This window comes from Pelobates fuscus, chromosome 4 (assembly GCF_036172605.1).
Source record: "Pelobates fuscus isolate aPelFus1 chromosome 4, aPelFus1.pri, whole genome shotgun sequence".
NCBI lineage: Eukaryota > Metazoa > Chordata > Amphibia > Anura > Pelobatidae > Pelobates > Pelobates fuscus.
The window spans coordinates 158,087,306-158,105,334 of NC_086320.1; the positions used below are offsets into that span (position 1 = coordinate 158,087,306).

General features: G+C 42.7%; 1 protein-coding gene across 1 annotated transcript in view; it reads left to right on the top strand.

Annotated features, from left to right (window-relative positions):
- The first annotated feature begins 1,003 nt into the window (after positions 1-1,003).
- DTNBP1 (dystrobrevin binding protein 1) overlaps positions 1,004-18,029 on the top strand; it is a 178,469-nt gene continuing 161,443 nt past the window's right edge. Inside the window, exons 1-3 of the mRNA XM_063451702.1 lie at positions 1,004-1,160; positions 11,574-11,627; positions 15,955-16,005. Coding sequence (XP_063307772.1) covers positions 1,105-1,160; positions 11,574-11,627; positions 15,955-16,005 — 161 coding nt within the window. The 5' untranslated portion in view covers positions 1,004-1,104. The remainder of the gene's footprint in view (positions 1,161-11,573; positions 11,628-15,954; positions 16,006-18,029) is intronic.

Here is an 18,029-nt window from a genome sequence, read left to right on the forward strand (position 1 = left end):
TATGCAGAGTGTGAGAGCTTTTTATTTATTTTAATTATTAAAGGACCACTATAGGCACCCAGACCACTTCAGCTCAATGAAGTGGTCTGGGTGCCAGGTCCATCTAGGGTTAACCCTGCAGCTGTAAACATAGCAGTTTCAGAGAAACTGCTATGTTTACATTAGGGTTAATCCAGCCTCTAGTGGCTGTCTCATTGATTTTCACAGTGAGAAGACGCTGACATCCATAAGAAAGTATTGAGAAATGCTTTTCTATGGACTGATTGAATGCGCGCGCGGCTCGTTCCGCACATGCGCATTCGGCGGATGACGTCTGAAAATGAAGGAGAGTCCCCTGCACCCAGGGAGCCCGGCGCTGGACAAAGGTAAGTGTTTTACCCCTTCAACCCGGCGGGAGTGGGACCCTGAGGGTGGGGGGTACCCAAAGACCCTATAGAGCCAGGAAAACGAGTTTGTTTTTCCTGGCACTGTAGTGGTACTTTAATGTGGCGCCTGGCTGGCAAGCTGCCATATAACTCCAGACCAAATCCAAGGCTGTTCAGGGCCCTTAATTACAAAATCTGTACGTTGTTGAATTCCATGAACACTGTCCTGATTTTGGCGTGCGAACGGCCCGTACAGCAGTGAATGGTTTTGCCTGTTTCGGTATGGGGCCATTGGACTTTACTGAATAACACTGTGTGTGTCAACTATACACAGGGTACATTCATCGTCGAATTAACCAAAACCAAAGAAAAAAGCATTTCTTCCATTTGGCCATTCTGACTATAAATGTGGAATCCTCTTTGAATTGACTATAAGTTGCTATAACAATCCTGTCTCCTGGTGGCCAGTGTCGGCCCGCACTCTATATATTCCCGCGGTGTTTGCTGCCCTCTGGTGGTATCATAAAGAACTGCTAGTGACAGGTCGCGGGAATCACCCTGTCTGTCGTCACATGCCGTGGGCGGGGCCGTGTAGTTGGTGCTGCCCCCAGCGGGTCACGAGTTAGCGGCCGGGGAGTGTCTCTGGAGGCGGAAGGAGCGCCGAGTAAACTGCTGTCCCGTGCTGTGTGAGGACATGGAGCCGCAGTGACCGCTGTCAGTGTACCAGGCGCGGGGCAGGATGTTTGAGAACTTGCGGGAGCGGTTACTCACCGTGCAGCAGGACCTCACTAGCGGGTAAACAGCGAGAGGGGTCAGGGCACACAGTACAGAGCCATGTACATCACTGCCAGCCAGCACAGAGCCATGTACATCACTGCCAGCCAGCACAGAGCCCTGTACATCACTGCCAGCCAGCACAGAGCCCTGTACATCACTGCCAGCCAGCACAGAGCCCTGTACATCACTGCCAGCCAGCACAGAGCCCTGTACATCACTGCCAGCCAGCACAGAGCCATGTACATCACTGCCAGCCAGCACAGAGCCATGTACATCACTGCCAGCCAGCACAGAGCCATGTACATCACTGCCAGCCAGCACAGAGCCATGTACATCACTGCCAGCCAGCACAGAGCCATGTACATCACTGCCAGCCAGCACAGAGCCATGTACATCACTGCCAGCCAGCACAGAGCCATGTACATCACTGCCAGCACAGAGCCCTGTACATCACTGCCAGCACAGAGCCCTGTACATCACTGTCTGTCAGCACAGAGCCCTGTACATCACTGTCTGTCAGCACAGAGCCCTGTACATCACGGTCTGTCAGCACAGAGCCCTGTACATCACTGTCTGTCAGCACAGAGCCCTGTACATCACTGTCTGTCAGCACAGAGCCCTGTACATCACTGTCTGTCAGCACAGAGCCCTGTACATCACTGTCTGTCAGCACAGAGCCCTGTACATCACTGTCTGTCAGCACAGAGCCCTGTACATCACTGTCTGTCAGCACAGAGCCCTGTACATCACTGTCTGTCAGCACAGAGCCCTGTACATCACTGTCTGTCAGCACAGAGCCCTGTACATCACTGTCTGTCAGCACAGAGCCCTGTACATCACTGTCTGTCAGCACAGAGCCCTGTACATCACTGTCTGTCAGCACAGAGCCCTGTTCATCACTGTCTGTCAGCACAGAGCCCTGTTCATCACTGTCTGTCAGCACAGAGCCCTGTTCATCACTGTCTGTCAGCACAGAGCCCTGTTCATCACTGTCTGTCAGCACAGAGCCCTGTTCATCACTGTCTGTCAGCACAGAGCCCTGTTCATCACTGTCTGTCAGCACAGAGCCCTGTTCATCACTGTCTGTCAGCACAGAGCCCTGTTCATCACTGTCTGTCAGCACAGAGCCCTGTTCATCACTGTCTGTCAGCACAGAGCCCTGTTCATCACTGTCTGTCAGCACAGAGCCCTGTTCATCACTGACAGTAGCCAGTAGAGCAGTTTGCTCAACATTGACTGACTGCCAGCACAGAGCCGTGTATATGACTGGCTGCAAGAACAGTCTCTTGCACATCACAGGCTGCCAGCAGTGCACCTTGCTTCTCATTGGCTGGAAGCACAGGGTACTGGCTGGAAGCACAGGGTACTGGCTGCAGGCACAGCTCCCATCACAAAAAAATAAACAATCTCCCACTTTATATTTCTATGTTGATATGTCTAATGTTCCATCTAAATGAGAAATGAGGGAATATGACAGAAACAGGAATGGACTGTCTTGTGCATTGAATATAGTGAAATTAAAACCCAAATGGCACAATTGAGGGTAAAACCGCTTATCAAGAAAAGTTTTCCAACTCCGCTATAACTTACGGTACCTATTTTAGCCTTAATTTTGCAATTCAGAATTCAGTTCACTTTAAATCGTAAGCTTAGTGAATAACCCTCTGTGTTTCATTGACATGGACAATTAGCTCTCAGGAATGTCGTAAATGCTTTCAGAATTATTTACTAAAGTGAGAATTCAAAATGGATTTAAGTCAGTTCCATTTTCAGTTTGACTACTCTGGCCTTCAATTTGAAATCCATTTTGAATTCTCATTATCTTAGTTTGTTTAATTCAACATGTGATGAGGAGATTTCAGTTATTTTGGAATTTTAACACCCCTGTGATAGATGACATGTTAGTGATATAGATATCCGGGGACTTTCCTAACCCATTGAGGATTTTTCACAGAAGCGTGAATGCTGTGAATTCAAGTGAACTGAGCAAACTGAAGACATAGGTGACTAGAGAATGTCACAGTTTTTAGTTACATTTGTTTAACATTTGAAATCCACTGTTGAATTCAAGACAGTTGAATTACACTGTTAATCACAAACAAGTTAAATTTGCTGCTTTTAAGTCAGGGAGCATACCAAATGTAGTTTATTCACTAAAGCAAATTGAAATCCAAATGGCAAAATGTAGACTAAAATAACCAAACTGTCTGTGGCTGAGTACGATAATTTTTCGAAATTATTGCCTAAATTTTGCTATTTGAATTTCAATCCAGAGGTTTGTGGATAAACTCTAAATTGTGCAAAATTAGGATCTGAAATGATAATGAATTAACCACCCCATACACCTATATAAGTCAAATGATGGGCACACACAAGTCCTCAAGTGGAGTGGCAGTGACGTGCTGCTCCTAGAGTGACGCAACACTGCAAATAGTTTGTAGTACAGCCAATGACAAAGTTACAAAGGCTGTAAAACTTGCTAAAAAGCCTGAAGGTTATCCATAGGAAAAAGTAGCCCCTACTTATCCTTTGGTATAACTCAGGGGTAGGCAACCTTCGGCTCTACAGATGTTTTGGACTACATCTCCCATAATGCTTTTACAGCCATATTGCTGGCAAAGCATCAAGGGAGATGTAGTCCACAACATCTGTAGAGCCGAAGGTTGCCTACCCCTGGTATAACTGAAGGAGTGCTGAGGTTCACCTGCAAGGGGAAGGTAGTTCTCCCCTTCCTCCGTGCAGCACTGGTCGTCTTTTTTTTTTTTTTTCTTCTCTTCCCCCTCTATCCCCATCCTGTCCCGGGGCACATGCTCCAAGCTTGCAATTTGGCCAGTCATAAGTTTCAAGGTGATGATAAACATTTTTGTTTCAGGTTTTACTACACCTTGAGAAGGGGGAGGACATTACACCCTGTGCCTAGTAGGACATATTATGCCAGAATAGTCCCCCCTCTCAATAGTGTTATAGTAACCTTTTTAATAGATTCACTTTAATGACTAGCATCTCCTTCAAGGTTTACTCTAGCTAACATAATCATTACATCTCAGAGTAGTGGTTATGTTGGTGCCATTCATCCAGTTTCTTGTCAAACCATATAGGAGCGATTTGGACAAAAACCTGCCACTTCACCCTTCCTAGCACTTGTAGCTTGTGCTCCTTGATAATGCGAAATTTGCACGTTCACATTATAAAGCCTAAGTGGTCATGATAGATTGAGAGTGCTGGTATACCCTCAGGGCCGGTGCAAGGATTCTTGCCGCCCTAGGCAACAATCCATTTTGCCGCCCCCTCATGAATGCAACTACATTCCCTCAGATGTTTATTCACTAAACTCTGAACTACAGTGAAGAGACATTTAGGGAAAGAGACGCACTGAGTAGGCATTAAAGGGAAACTATAGTGCCAGGAAAAAAACTTGTTATCCTGGCACTATAGCTTCCCCCTCTGTCAAACGCACCCCCCTTGTGGTGCAGAAGGGGTTAAACCCCTTCTGTCACTTACCTGGGTCCAGCACCAATGTCTTTCGTGCTTGCTTGGGTCCGCCTTCATTCCTTAATGGCCGCGCTCGCAGTGGTATTTCCATGACACCAGGTTTTGCGTGACGCTGGACGTCTCAATGCATAGCCACTAAAGGAGTTAACGTTAACCCAGGACAGTAATTATTTCAGTTTCTTCAAAATTGCAATAATTACCTTTGCAGTGTCACACAATCTCACTAATACACACACTCTTTCACTGGCATACACACTTACACATTCTAACTAACTTACACACTCTAACACATACACATTCTCACTGACCTACACAATGTCACTTGCACACTCTCACTGACCTACACAATGTCACTTGCACACTCTCACTGACCTACACAGTGTCACTTACACACTCTCACTGACATACACAGTGTCACTTACACACTCTCACTGACATACACAATGTCACTTACTCTCTCACTGACATACACAATGTCACTTACTCTCTCACTGACATACACAATGTCACTTACTCTCTCACTGACATACACAATGTCACTTACTCTCTCACTGACATACACAATGTCACTTACTCTCTCACTGACATACACAATGTCACTTACACTCTCTCACTGACATACACAATGTCACTTACTCTCTCGCTGACATACACAATGTCACTTACTCTCTCGCTGACATACACAATGTCACTTACACACTCTCACTGACATACACAATGTCACTTACACACTCTCACTGACATACACAATGTCACACACACTCTCACTGACATACACAATGTCACACACACTCTCACTGACATACACAATGTCACACACACTCTCACTGACATACACAATGTCACTTACTCTCTCACTGACATACACAATGTCACTTACTCTCTCACTGACATACACAATGTCACTTACTCTCTCACTGACATACACAATGTCACTTACTCTCTCACTGACATACACAATGTCACTTACTCTCTCACTGACATACACAATGTCACTTACTCTCTCACTGACATACACAATGTCACTTACTCTCTCACTGACATACACAATGTCACTTACTCTCTCACTGACATACACAATGTCACTTACTCTCTCACTGACATACACAATGTCACTTACTCTCTCACTGACATACACAATGTCACTTACTCTCTCACTGACATACACAATGTCACTTACTCTCTCACTGACATACACAATGTCACTTACTCTCTCACTGACATACACAATGTCACTTACTCTCTCACTGACATACACAATGTCACTTACTCTCTCACTGACATACACAATGTCACTTACTCTCTCACTGACATACACAATGTCACTTACTCTCTCACTGACATACACAATGTCACTTACTCTCTCACTGACATACACAATGTCACTTACTCTCTCACTGACATACACAATGTCACTTACTCTCTCACTGACATACACAATGTCACTTACTCTCTCACTGACATACACAATGTCACTTACTCTCTCACTGACATACACAATGTCACTTACTCTCTCACTGACATACACAATGTCACTTACTCTCTCACTGACATACACAATGTCACTTACACACTCTCTCACTGACATACACAATGTCACTTACACACTCTCTCACTGACATACACAATGTCACTTACACACTCTCTCACTGACATACACAATGTCACTTACACACTCTCTCACTGACATACACAATGTCACTTACACACTCTCTCACTGACATACACAATGTCACTTACACACTCTCTCACTGACATACACAATGTCACTTACACACTCTCTCACTGACATACACAATGTCACTTACACACTCTCTCACTGACATACACAATGTCACTTACACACTCTCTCACTGACATACACAATGTCACTTACACACTCTCTCACTGACATACACAATGTCACTTACACACTCTCTCACTGACATACACAATGTCACTTACACACTCTCTCACTGACATACACAATGTCACTTACACACTCTCTCACTGACATACACAATGTCACTTACACACTCTCTCACTGACATACACAATGTCACTTACACACTCTCTCACTGACATACACAATGTCACTTACACACTCTCTCACTGACATACACAATGTCACTTACACACTCTCTCACTGACATACACAATGTCACTTACACACTCTCTCACTGACATACACAATGTCACTTACACACTCTCTCACTGACATACACAATGTCACTTACACACTCTCTCACTGACATACACAATGTCACTTACACACTCTCTCACTGACATACACAATGTCACTTACACACTCTCTCACTGACATACACAATGTCACTTACACACTCTCTCACTGACATACACAATGTCACTTACACACTCTCTCACTGACATACACAATGTCACTTACACACTCTCTCACTGACATACACAATGTCACTTACACACTCTCTCACTGACATACACAATGTCACTTACACACTCTCTCACTGACATACACAATGTCACTTACACACTCTCTCACTGACATACACAATGTCACTTACACACTCTCTCACTGACATACACAATGTCACTTACACACTCTCTCACTGACATACACAATGTCACTTACACACTCTCTCACTGACATACACAATGTCACTTACACACTCTCTCACTGACATACACAATGTCACTTACACACTCTCTCACTGACATACACAATGTCACTTACACACTCTCTCACTGACATACACAATGTCACTTACACACTCTCTCACTGACATACACAATGTCACTTACACACTCTCTCACTGACATACACAATGTCACTTACACACTCTCTCACTGACATACACAATGTCACTTACACACTCTCTCACTGACATACACAATGTCACTTACACACTCTCTCACTGACATACACAATGTCACTTACACACTCTCTCACTGACATACACAATGTCACTTACACACTCTCTCACTGACATACACAATGTCACTTACACACTCTCTCACTGACATACACAATGTCACTTACACACTCTCTCACTGACATACACAATGTCACTTACACACTCTCTCACTGACATACACAATGTCACTTACACACTCTCTCACTGACATACACAATGTCACTTACACACTCTCTCACTGACATACACAATGTCACTTACACACTCTCTCACTGACATACACAATGTCACTTACACACTCTCTCACTGACATACACAATGTCACTTACACACTCTCTCACTGACATACACAATGTCACTTACACACTCTCTCACTGACATACACAATGTCACTTACACACTCTCTCACTGACATACACAATGTCACTTACACACTCTCTCACTGACATACACAATGTCACTTACACACTCTCTCACTGACATACACAATGTCACTTACACACTCTCTCACTGACATACACAATGTCACTTACACACTCTCTCACTGACATACACAATGTCACTTACACACTCTCTCACTGACATACACAATGTCACTTACACACTCTCTCACTGACATACACAATGTCACTTACACACTCTCTCACTGACATACACAATGTCACTTACACACTCTCTCACTGACATACACAATGTCACTTACACACTCTCTCACTGACATACACAATGTCACTTACACACTCTCTCACTGACATACACAATGTCACTTACACACTCTCTCACTGACATACACAATGTCACTTACACACTCTCTCACTGACATACACAATGTCACTTACACACTCTCTCACTGACATACACAATGTCACTTACACACTCTCTCACTGACATACACAATGTCACTTACACACTCTCTCACTGACATACACAATGTCACTTACACACTCTCTCACTGACATACACAATGTCACTTACACACTCTCTCACTGACATACACAATGTCACTTACACACTCTCTCACTGACATACACAATGTCACTTACACACTCTCTCACTGACATACACAATGTCACTTACACACTCTCTCACTGACATACACAATGTCACTTACACACTCTCTCACTGACATACACAATGTCACTTACACACTCTCTCACTGACATACACAATGTCACTTACACACTCTCTCACTGACATACACAATGTCACTTACACACTCTCTCACTGACATACACAATGTCACTTACACACTCTCTCACTGACATACACAATGTCACTTACACACTCTCTCACTGACATACACAATGTCACTTACACACTCTCTCACTGACATACACAATGTCACTTACACACTCTCTCACTGACATACACAATGTCACTTACACACTCTCTCACTGACATACACAATGTCACTTACACACTCTCTCACTGACATACACAATGTCACTTACACACTCTCTCACTGACATACACAATGTCACTTACACACTCTCTCACTGACATACACAATGTCACTTACACACTCTCTCACTGACATACACAATGTCACTTACACACTCTCTCACTGACATACACAATGTCACTTACACACTCTCTCACTGACATACACAATGTCACTTACACACTCTCTCACTGACATACACAATGTCACTTACACACTCTCTCACTGACATACACAATGTCACTTACACACTCTCTCACTGACATACACAATGTCACTTACACACTCTCTCACTGACATACACAATGTCACTTACACACTCTCTCACTGACATACACAATGTCACTTACACACTCTCTCACTGACATACACAATGTCACTTACACACTCTCTCACTGACATACACAATGTCACTTACACACTCTCTCACTGACATACACAATGTCACTTACACACTCTCTCACTGACATACACAATGTCACTTACACACTCTTACCAACACACATTGCCAGTTACACACTCTTACCAACACACATTGCCAGTTACACACTCTTACCAACACACATTGCCAGTTACACACTCTTACCAACACACATTGCCAGTTACACACTCTTACCAACACACATTGCCAGTTACACACTCTTACTAACACACATTGCCAGTTACACACTCTTACTAACACACATTGCCAGTTACACACTCTTACCAACACACATTGCCAGTTACACACTCTTACTAACACAACAGTGTCACTTGCACACTCTCACGCACAGTGTCACTTGCACACTCTCACGCACAGTGTCACTTGCACATACTAACACAGTGTCACTCGCACACTCTCACACACAGTGTCATTTGCACACTCTCACGCACAGTGTCACTTGCACACTCTCACGCACAGTGTCACTTGCACACTCTCACGCACAGTGTCACTTGCACACTCTCACACACAGTGTCATTTGCACATACTAACACAGTGTCACTCGCACACTCTCACGCACAGTGTCACTCGCACACTCTCACGCACAGTGTCACTTGCACACTCTCACGCACAGTGTCACTTGCACACTCTCACGCACAGTGTCACTTGCACACTCTCACGCACAGTGTCACTTGCACACTCTCACGCACAGTGTCACTTGCACACTCTCACGCACAGTGTCACTTGCACACTCTCACGCACAGTGTCACTTGCACACTCTCACACACAGTGTCACTTGCACATACTAACACAGTGTCACTTGCACACTCTCACACACAGTGTCATTTGCACATACTAACACAGTGTCACTCGCACACTCTCATTAACACACACACACTGTCAGTCAAACACAAAATCACACCACTCTTCATATAGTCACACTTTATTTACACACACAAACACAGTAATGTAACACACACATCAATTTACAAACATTGATACTATAAACAATCCCCCATGCCATACCTGGGTGCTGTGAAGAGTTCCAGGCAGCAGGATCCAGGATGTTGTTTTTCTTTCTGCTGGGGGAGCAGGGGAGCCGTGCACTGTGAGCACAGGCTGCTTCCTGTTCCCCTCTGAGTGCTTCCTGTGTTCACAGACAGGGGGCAGCCGGGATACCAGTTTACATCCCGGCTTCCCCCAGCCTGCAGGAAGCACAGTGCTCTGCTCGGGGGATGGGGTTACAGTAAACCCCACTCCCTGAGCAGGTAATCGGCTGCAGAGGGAGCCCAGCAGCTGAATGGCTGCGCTGGGGGGGTGGCTAAGGAGCCACTCACCCAGCACAGCATCCCCAGACAGCAGAAGGGCAGCCCACCGGGAAACCTCCCAGTGGGCGCCCCCCAGAGGCCGGCGCCCCAGGCGAATGCCTTATTCGCCTTAATGGTAGCGCCGGCCCTGTATACCCTTCCCCAATTTGTGTGGTTCAGTCTTTTGTTGGAGAAATTGCTAGATTTGTTTCCAAGAAGAAACCAAGCACACTTTATCATTGCAGGAAACTGATATCAAAACTTTTATTTAACTCGGTTGAACTAAGTAGCTCTGAACTTACACATATTAGGCCAGTTGAGTCTTTGTTTGAAAGTAGTAGAAATACTTTGTTAGTACACACAGTTGAAAGCGCAAATAATTATGAAACCAATCATCAAAAATTCTTTTACAAAATCTTGTTGCTTACCATGAGAAGCATAATATAACTAAATATGTAAACACATGAAGCTTGTCATCCAGATGGCAATTATAATGAATGTTATCAACTACTTCCATTACCTTTCAGGTATTTACAAATTGGAATCATGACTTGTTCAGGTGCAATACAGTGCAAGTGTATAGATTGAAATATACTTTCCTCTTCATATTCACCCCACACGAACACCTTGTGTTGGTGAAAATAGCTTGTCCGCTATCTGATACACATTTGTCAGCACTTTGGCTAGTGAAATGTATAGATTATATTTTATTCTCTATAAAAAGACACCAGGCCATTTTGTTTAAGTTCACTTTGAAATACATGAGGCTCTTCTCTATTCCCACAGTTCAAATTACTATTCCAAGAATACACCATCGTTTGCCAATTGTGTGTACAGTGGGATTATAGGCTCTTCGCTGAGTTATCTGCTAATACAGTTTACTTTTTTAAATTGCAGGTTTAAAAACTTGAGCGAGAAGTCGCGAGAAGTGAAGATTAAGAAGCAGCGCAGGTATAACCATGGTCATTACATTCTTTATTAATCTCAGCATAGCATAGCATATTGTAAACCATAAAATAATCTTTATATGACCTTGTACTAACTTTCTTTTTTTTTTTTTTTATTCTTTATTTTTCTTGTGCATAAGAAAACATAACAGATAGGCCTGTAGAGCCATGACAGCTAGTACATGCATTTCAATAGCAAACATTGTCATAGCAGAATAATACAGCACATTTTTTATATTTCTGAGAGAAAACAGGCTAGGAATACTTGAGTAGGACTATAATAGTGTAATTAGTCTACGTATGCATGCATGCATGCTTGTATATTAGTAATGGGATTAGTGGGTGTATGGGTGTACATGCTTTTGTAGAAGCGTAACACGATATTTAATCTTGACCTGCACGAGGGGGTCACGACATTACTCACATGCATGGATACTCGTAGACACCCCTATCTACTAAATACGACTACCATTTTATGATGTTATAGAAACAAGATGGCCTCAAGCTATAAAGTCATGTCTAACTACGAGAGTAATGCAAGGAGGGCCTAGTACAGTATATCATACTTGTTATGCTCGTTAATTGTTGGGAGCCAAGACTTCTAGCTAGACATGTTGATATATACAAGTGTAACTGTAAGTAAACATGATATCGAGTTAGTGCACCCCTGGGTGCATTATTAGTATTACGCCGAACTGCAGTGTCATTAGACAGCGTAAGGAGAGATAGCCGAAATGATAAGCAAAATATAAAAATAACATAATACTCAAGATTTTGTGCATGGCATTTAAAGACAAAAATAGCGTCTCAGGTCGTTAAGGAGAAAGTCCAGCCCGGTGTCAGATGCTTGGAGGACTTGCCTCATGTGGCTCTCCGCCGGGGCGAGCGGTAGTGAGGTCTCGGGAGCGTTGTTTTATATTTGGTGCCCTGAGGAGGCTTTACCATGCTGGAGTGCTTCATTCTCCTGTTTCCCTTCCGCGGCACTGAGCTGTAAGCAGTAGCTTGCAGATGGGCTTGTACCTTAAGCTCTCCATGGGGGGGGACCGGGATATTCCCCGCAGGTCGAGAGGGGGGGGGTGTGGAGTCGTGCTTAACTTAGCTTTATTCAGCAGAAGTAGAGCGTCCGTCTCTCACTCGGTCTGAGTCCAGTAGGCCTCAACCTGCCGTTGCGGTTCTTGTTGCCTCAGGGCATCGAATGATCTACCGGTAAGGTTAGGTGCCCCCAGCTTGGGAATCCCCTTGAGTAGAGGTCACCAGGTTGCCAGCCCAGGATATCACCAGGTGTTCGGCATTGGCAGCAGGAGCTTGTGTGATGCATGTCTTGCCTGCTTGCAGTCCAGGCTCCGCCCCCCTGTACTAACTTTCTAACGCTAAAGTGCGCCTGCCCCTTGCTCCATACAACTCCCCACCCGCTGTGTGCCATAAAAATTTACAAAATTGAAAGTTTTATGAAGAGGCATGGCCTCCTCTGTTATAGTTCATTCTTGTATTTAGTGCTTTCCTATGAACTTGATAGAGATTAAGCGGTCTGGCTTTCTTTAGTGTCCATTTAAAGTAACACTCTGGTCATCAATACAACTTGCATTACTTGATCTTTTTTTATTTTTTTTTATTTTATTCTTTAGTTTAGTCATGCAAGAAAGTAACATAGCTGCCCCAACAGCAAGTGCAAGTACGGTATATAACACAACAGTTGGTCAGCATTTTGAGGAGGTTGCACATTTTAGTAATATATGTGATTTAAAACAACAGTATAGACAAGAGTATAGTATGCTGCGTGATATGTGTTTGTTGTGAGCTAATGAGCAAGTTAAGTGTTCATTTCTTTGGGACATGTAACTTAACCATTAAAATGAGTGTGGAAGTTAGGTTGCTAAATTTACGTGAGGATAGAAAGCAGCGTAATTTTTACAATATATGTCTAATATAACTAGGCTAGCAACACAATAGATATAGCAAAGCATAGGATAAAGCCTGTGCACTTTGAATAAGCTTAGCTTTGTATATTGTATAGATATGGAGACACTCAGTTTATCATGAAGTAGGTATTAGTTTGCAGGAGCCATCTCCTATAGCGGTGAGTGTTGGGGGGGGGGGGGGGGGGTGAGGGGGTGTTGGTGGTAAAGATATATAAAAAAAATGTAAATAAAATGGAAGAATCTTTATTCCCCTCCCCCCCTTTCTTATCTTTGGTGAAGGAGGGGGGGGACAGCTAGCCCTGGTGGTCCGGTGGTGGTAAGTATGTGTCTGGCTGCAGCTCTCCTGTCCTCCCGCTCAATTCTGTGTGGAGCGTTGCCATGGGAACGCGCAGCAACGCTCCACACAGCCTGTTCGCAGGAGGAACATGCCTTTTCTGCAGGGTCTCTGGAGCCATCTGTATTACTTGACCTTTTTTAAACAAATATACAAACCAATATAAAGCAAGAAAAAGTTTGAAAAGTATGTTGTGACGGATGACCTGATTTTAGTGCAATCCACAAGCTTGCAGCGCCATTCTTGTGACTGTTTTCCATGTATCTGGATATCACTGTATTGTGATATGTTATACATAAAGCAGTGTGTGTGTCTGTATATGCAGCTGAGGGTCCCAGCCTGGCAGCAGGACTTTCTTGGGGGAGTGGGGAGGGAGGGTGAGAAATGTGACAAAAAGAGACTTTGTGCCACATAGCACAAGATGCAGAGCCTCCCCCATGCTGAGATATCTGCCTGGCCGATCTAGGTATGCTTAGTTGTCATGGGGGAAGGAAAATTTAGTTTGTATATATGGACGATATCAGTCTTTATCGTCACATATGTACTAAAGGATTATAAGCTTACTGCAAACTTCCATAGAAAATCTGGTGTGGTGAAAACGCCATGAAGTAATTCTAAAATATAACTTTTTAATAAGGAAAGCTAAACCGTCTCACAAAGGGAACTATAAATCTATTACGAATATGGGATGCTCTAGAATAATAAGTGAAAACTAAAAGAAAATAGTTATACATAACTGTTAAAACTAGTATCAATGTATTTCTCTGAGTGGGTGGGATTCAATTAATATCAATGGTAAACATTGCATGTTTAGGAAGGTATAGAAGCAGGTATCTGTTAGTTAAAACAGTGGATAGTAATATATCAAATGTACCACTGAACATCATAAAAACTATCTATTGCAACTATGTATCACTAAAACCCTGTAAGGGAAAAATTACATAACCAGGTTGAATGTTTGCCCTAAAAAATAGTATAGATCAGGATAACTTAAATTTACAGCGCGATATCTCTGAATTCATGTATGGGATTACAGGGTTGGTCCCTAAACTTGTCTAGAAATTAAAAAAGAATTCTAATCCCTGTATATTTGACAACCGACACATGTTTCCTCCATGTCCCCAGCTGTGCTAAAGGGAAAGGGGAGACCTACGAGGACAGTGATTAGCTATGGGGTGGAGTGATTTAATTGGCTCACATTGATATATTGTTGGCTGTGCTAATGTCTAATAAGGAAATTGCATTGTGAAAAGGAATTATTTCTTTAAGCTAAAGTTATTTTGGTGCTTATTGCCCTTCTCAATAACTGTCTAGGCATCATAACTGCTACATGCCACTGTAGTGGTTATGATGAAAATCATCTGAAATCTAAATAGGGCAACTCCATAACTTCTGCATTAGCAAACTGATTGAGGGCTTCAGGTACCTGCAGACTACTAGCACTATAATATCCACTACAGAACTAATTATGGGGCCTTTAAAAATAATTGCCCACTTTATTTTATTTATTTTTTAGTTTTTTAAATTCAAGGTGGTTACCTATAAATCCTGTAGATAAACATGTATGTAGTCATTTGCCATTACAGTAAAATAAGGTGTTAACATAATGAACAAAGGCTGATATAAGCCTCTATTCCATTTGGGCCTCCTTAACGAAGTGTACTTGGCAGTACAGATATAGAACCTATCCCTATTATTGAATCCTGGACTCTTCTGACTGAGGCTACACAATTGTATTCATTTGCTTTCATTACCACAGGGTTGATCTGCTCAGCAGTCTGAAATGCAATTGATTGTATTTAAATTCATATCAAGCAAGATCATTTTTCATATATAGGAGCTACACATTAACTCTGCATTTGTGTAGTCTGTATTATCAAGGTGGCCACCCTAACTCCTTTCGTTATTGTCACAGTACCATGTGGTTTTTTTTTTTTATACTTATGCAGATGTTGTTTACCAATTATTGATTCATTATGTTCACTATTTTGTTCCAAAACAACTTTGTGTGAGTGTAATCCAGAATATATTTTTATTTTGTTTTGTTAATTTAATGTTACCATGCTTCCTCTTTACAGGGCAATCGAGCACATACCAAAGTTCCCAGGAGGTTCAGAACTTCTGAGCAGGTAACTAAATTAATTTATTTTAATAGTTCTTTTATGTGTGCTGTCTTCGTTATCAAATTAAGGATCATGTACAACCTGGTTCTGTTTGACCAAACCACTTAGTCTGAAACTAAAATTTTGTTTGGGTAATCCAATAGTCATTCATGTGGTGGTTTGGCTTGCCCCAATATCATCCAAGCCAAAAAGGGCACATTTTGGCCAACTATTTGTCCTATTCTGTTTTTATACCCTGCCTCCTCGAGACTGTAAGTTCATTTGAGCAGGGTCCTCAACCTATTGTTCCTGTAGCATTTTGTAATTGTCTCATTTATTGTTAAATTTCCCCCTTTTTATAATATTGTAAAGTGCTACAGAATATGCTGGTGCTATATAAATAATAATACTGCAAAATATAACTATATAATCTAAATTAGATTATTTTGTTTTATTTTTTGCCTGTGTTTTACCATTTTGATTTAATTTGCAAAACTTTTGGAGTTTAGTGAATTACCATGAGTGTCTCACCCTCTGCACCACCATGGTCCTTCCCTCTATCCACCTCCCAAAGTGTGTGTGTGTGTAAGTTGAACATTTAAACAGTGGAGATGTCATTATGTGGCATCTTTGCAATGACCTTAAAAGTGACATTACCACTTCATCATGCAATAATCCCACAAGTGGCTATAGCTAAACAACTTCATAGAGTGCAAAAAAAAAGCTCCATGCCTACTATACAGAACACGCATCAGACAGTCGGATTTGGGGAATGTTAAGACAATATGTGGCTGACAAGCAGGGACCCTGGGCAAGTGTAGAGCTGGCCGGGGACTGATGCAGAGAACTTACTTAGCCCAGCAGTGTCAGGGTTGTGAGCAGCCAGCCGCATTGTGTTATTGCAGTGCCCTTGCTCCCTCGCACTTGCATAAGATGGACACTCAGCTCCTGCAGCTCCTACAACTTTACTATCCATTCCAGAGATCTCACTTCCCTCATCCAGTCTTAGATTCATGTTCCCATTTATGCTCCCTTGCTTTGACTGTAACCCCCACAGTCAGCACGGAACTGATCTGCACCTTGCATTCCAGGATGCTTGCCCACAGCAAGGTTAAACTAATTACAATAGAAAAATAAGGTACCTGCCCAGTTTGTGGAACTACATGTCTCAGACGTAACCCTGTTATACCACAATTCCATGTGAAGGAGTTCCTACCCTATTTAGGATGCACTCAATAACTTTACTATGGGGAGGGCAACAACGATTTGTGATCTTTCCTACACCTTTACCATTTTGAGATCTAGACATTCTGCCTGCTTTACTATACAAAGTTCATCTAGGTGACATTACTCCATTAAAACACAGAGGGGTTGCTGCTCTTGGGTGTAAGGTAGAAGTGCTGAAAAATGTTATGTGATGGGGGATTGCAAAAATGGAGCCCAAACTATATGATGTGGAAAGAAATGGATGATATCGAGATCAAGTATGAAAGTGTAAAGATTAAATTGCTGACTGGAGTTTTAGAACTGATGGGGAGGATTTGGGTGAGTGTATGTATTGATAAAAAAAAAGTAGAGCATAAAAACAAAATAAATTTGATATCCCCTTCAGATGTAATAATTTGAAGGTTCTCTGATACCCAATTATGACACATAACATCTTTCGTTTGAATGAAATGTTTAGCCCCTTGTCATAAAGGGTTAAACAAGAATTAACACCCAACTTCTTCACCTCAGCCAGATTTTAATCAATGTTCCATCAATTCTCTGTGAAGATCAGATATGTGTGGGACTCTTGCAGCCTGTGGTAATAACTTGATGTGAGGCAGCCATGTGTTCCACCGCCTACATTTTTGCAAGACTGAGCCTGTGCATAAATACTGGTTTACACTTCCTAGCCAGCTCCTCTAATAACACTCTTCATGTCCTGTTTTATCCAGGCACAGAATTAAAGAGACAAATGTTCACATTGCCTTCAGTACCTATGGTTAACCTAAATTGCCAGCTTTTACCTTATTACCTCTTTTTATGTTGCTGCTGCTGCTTCCTTC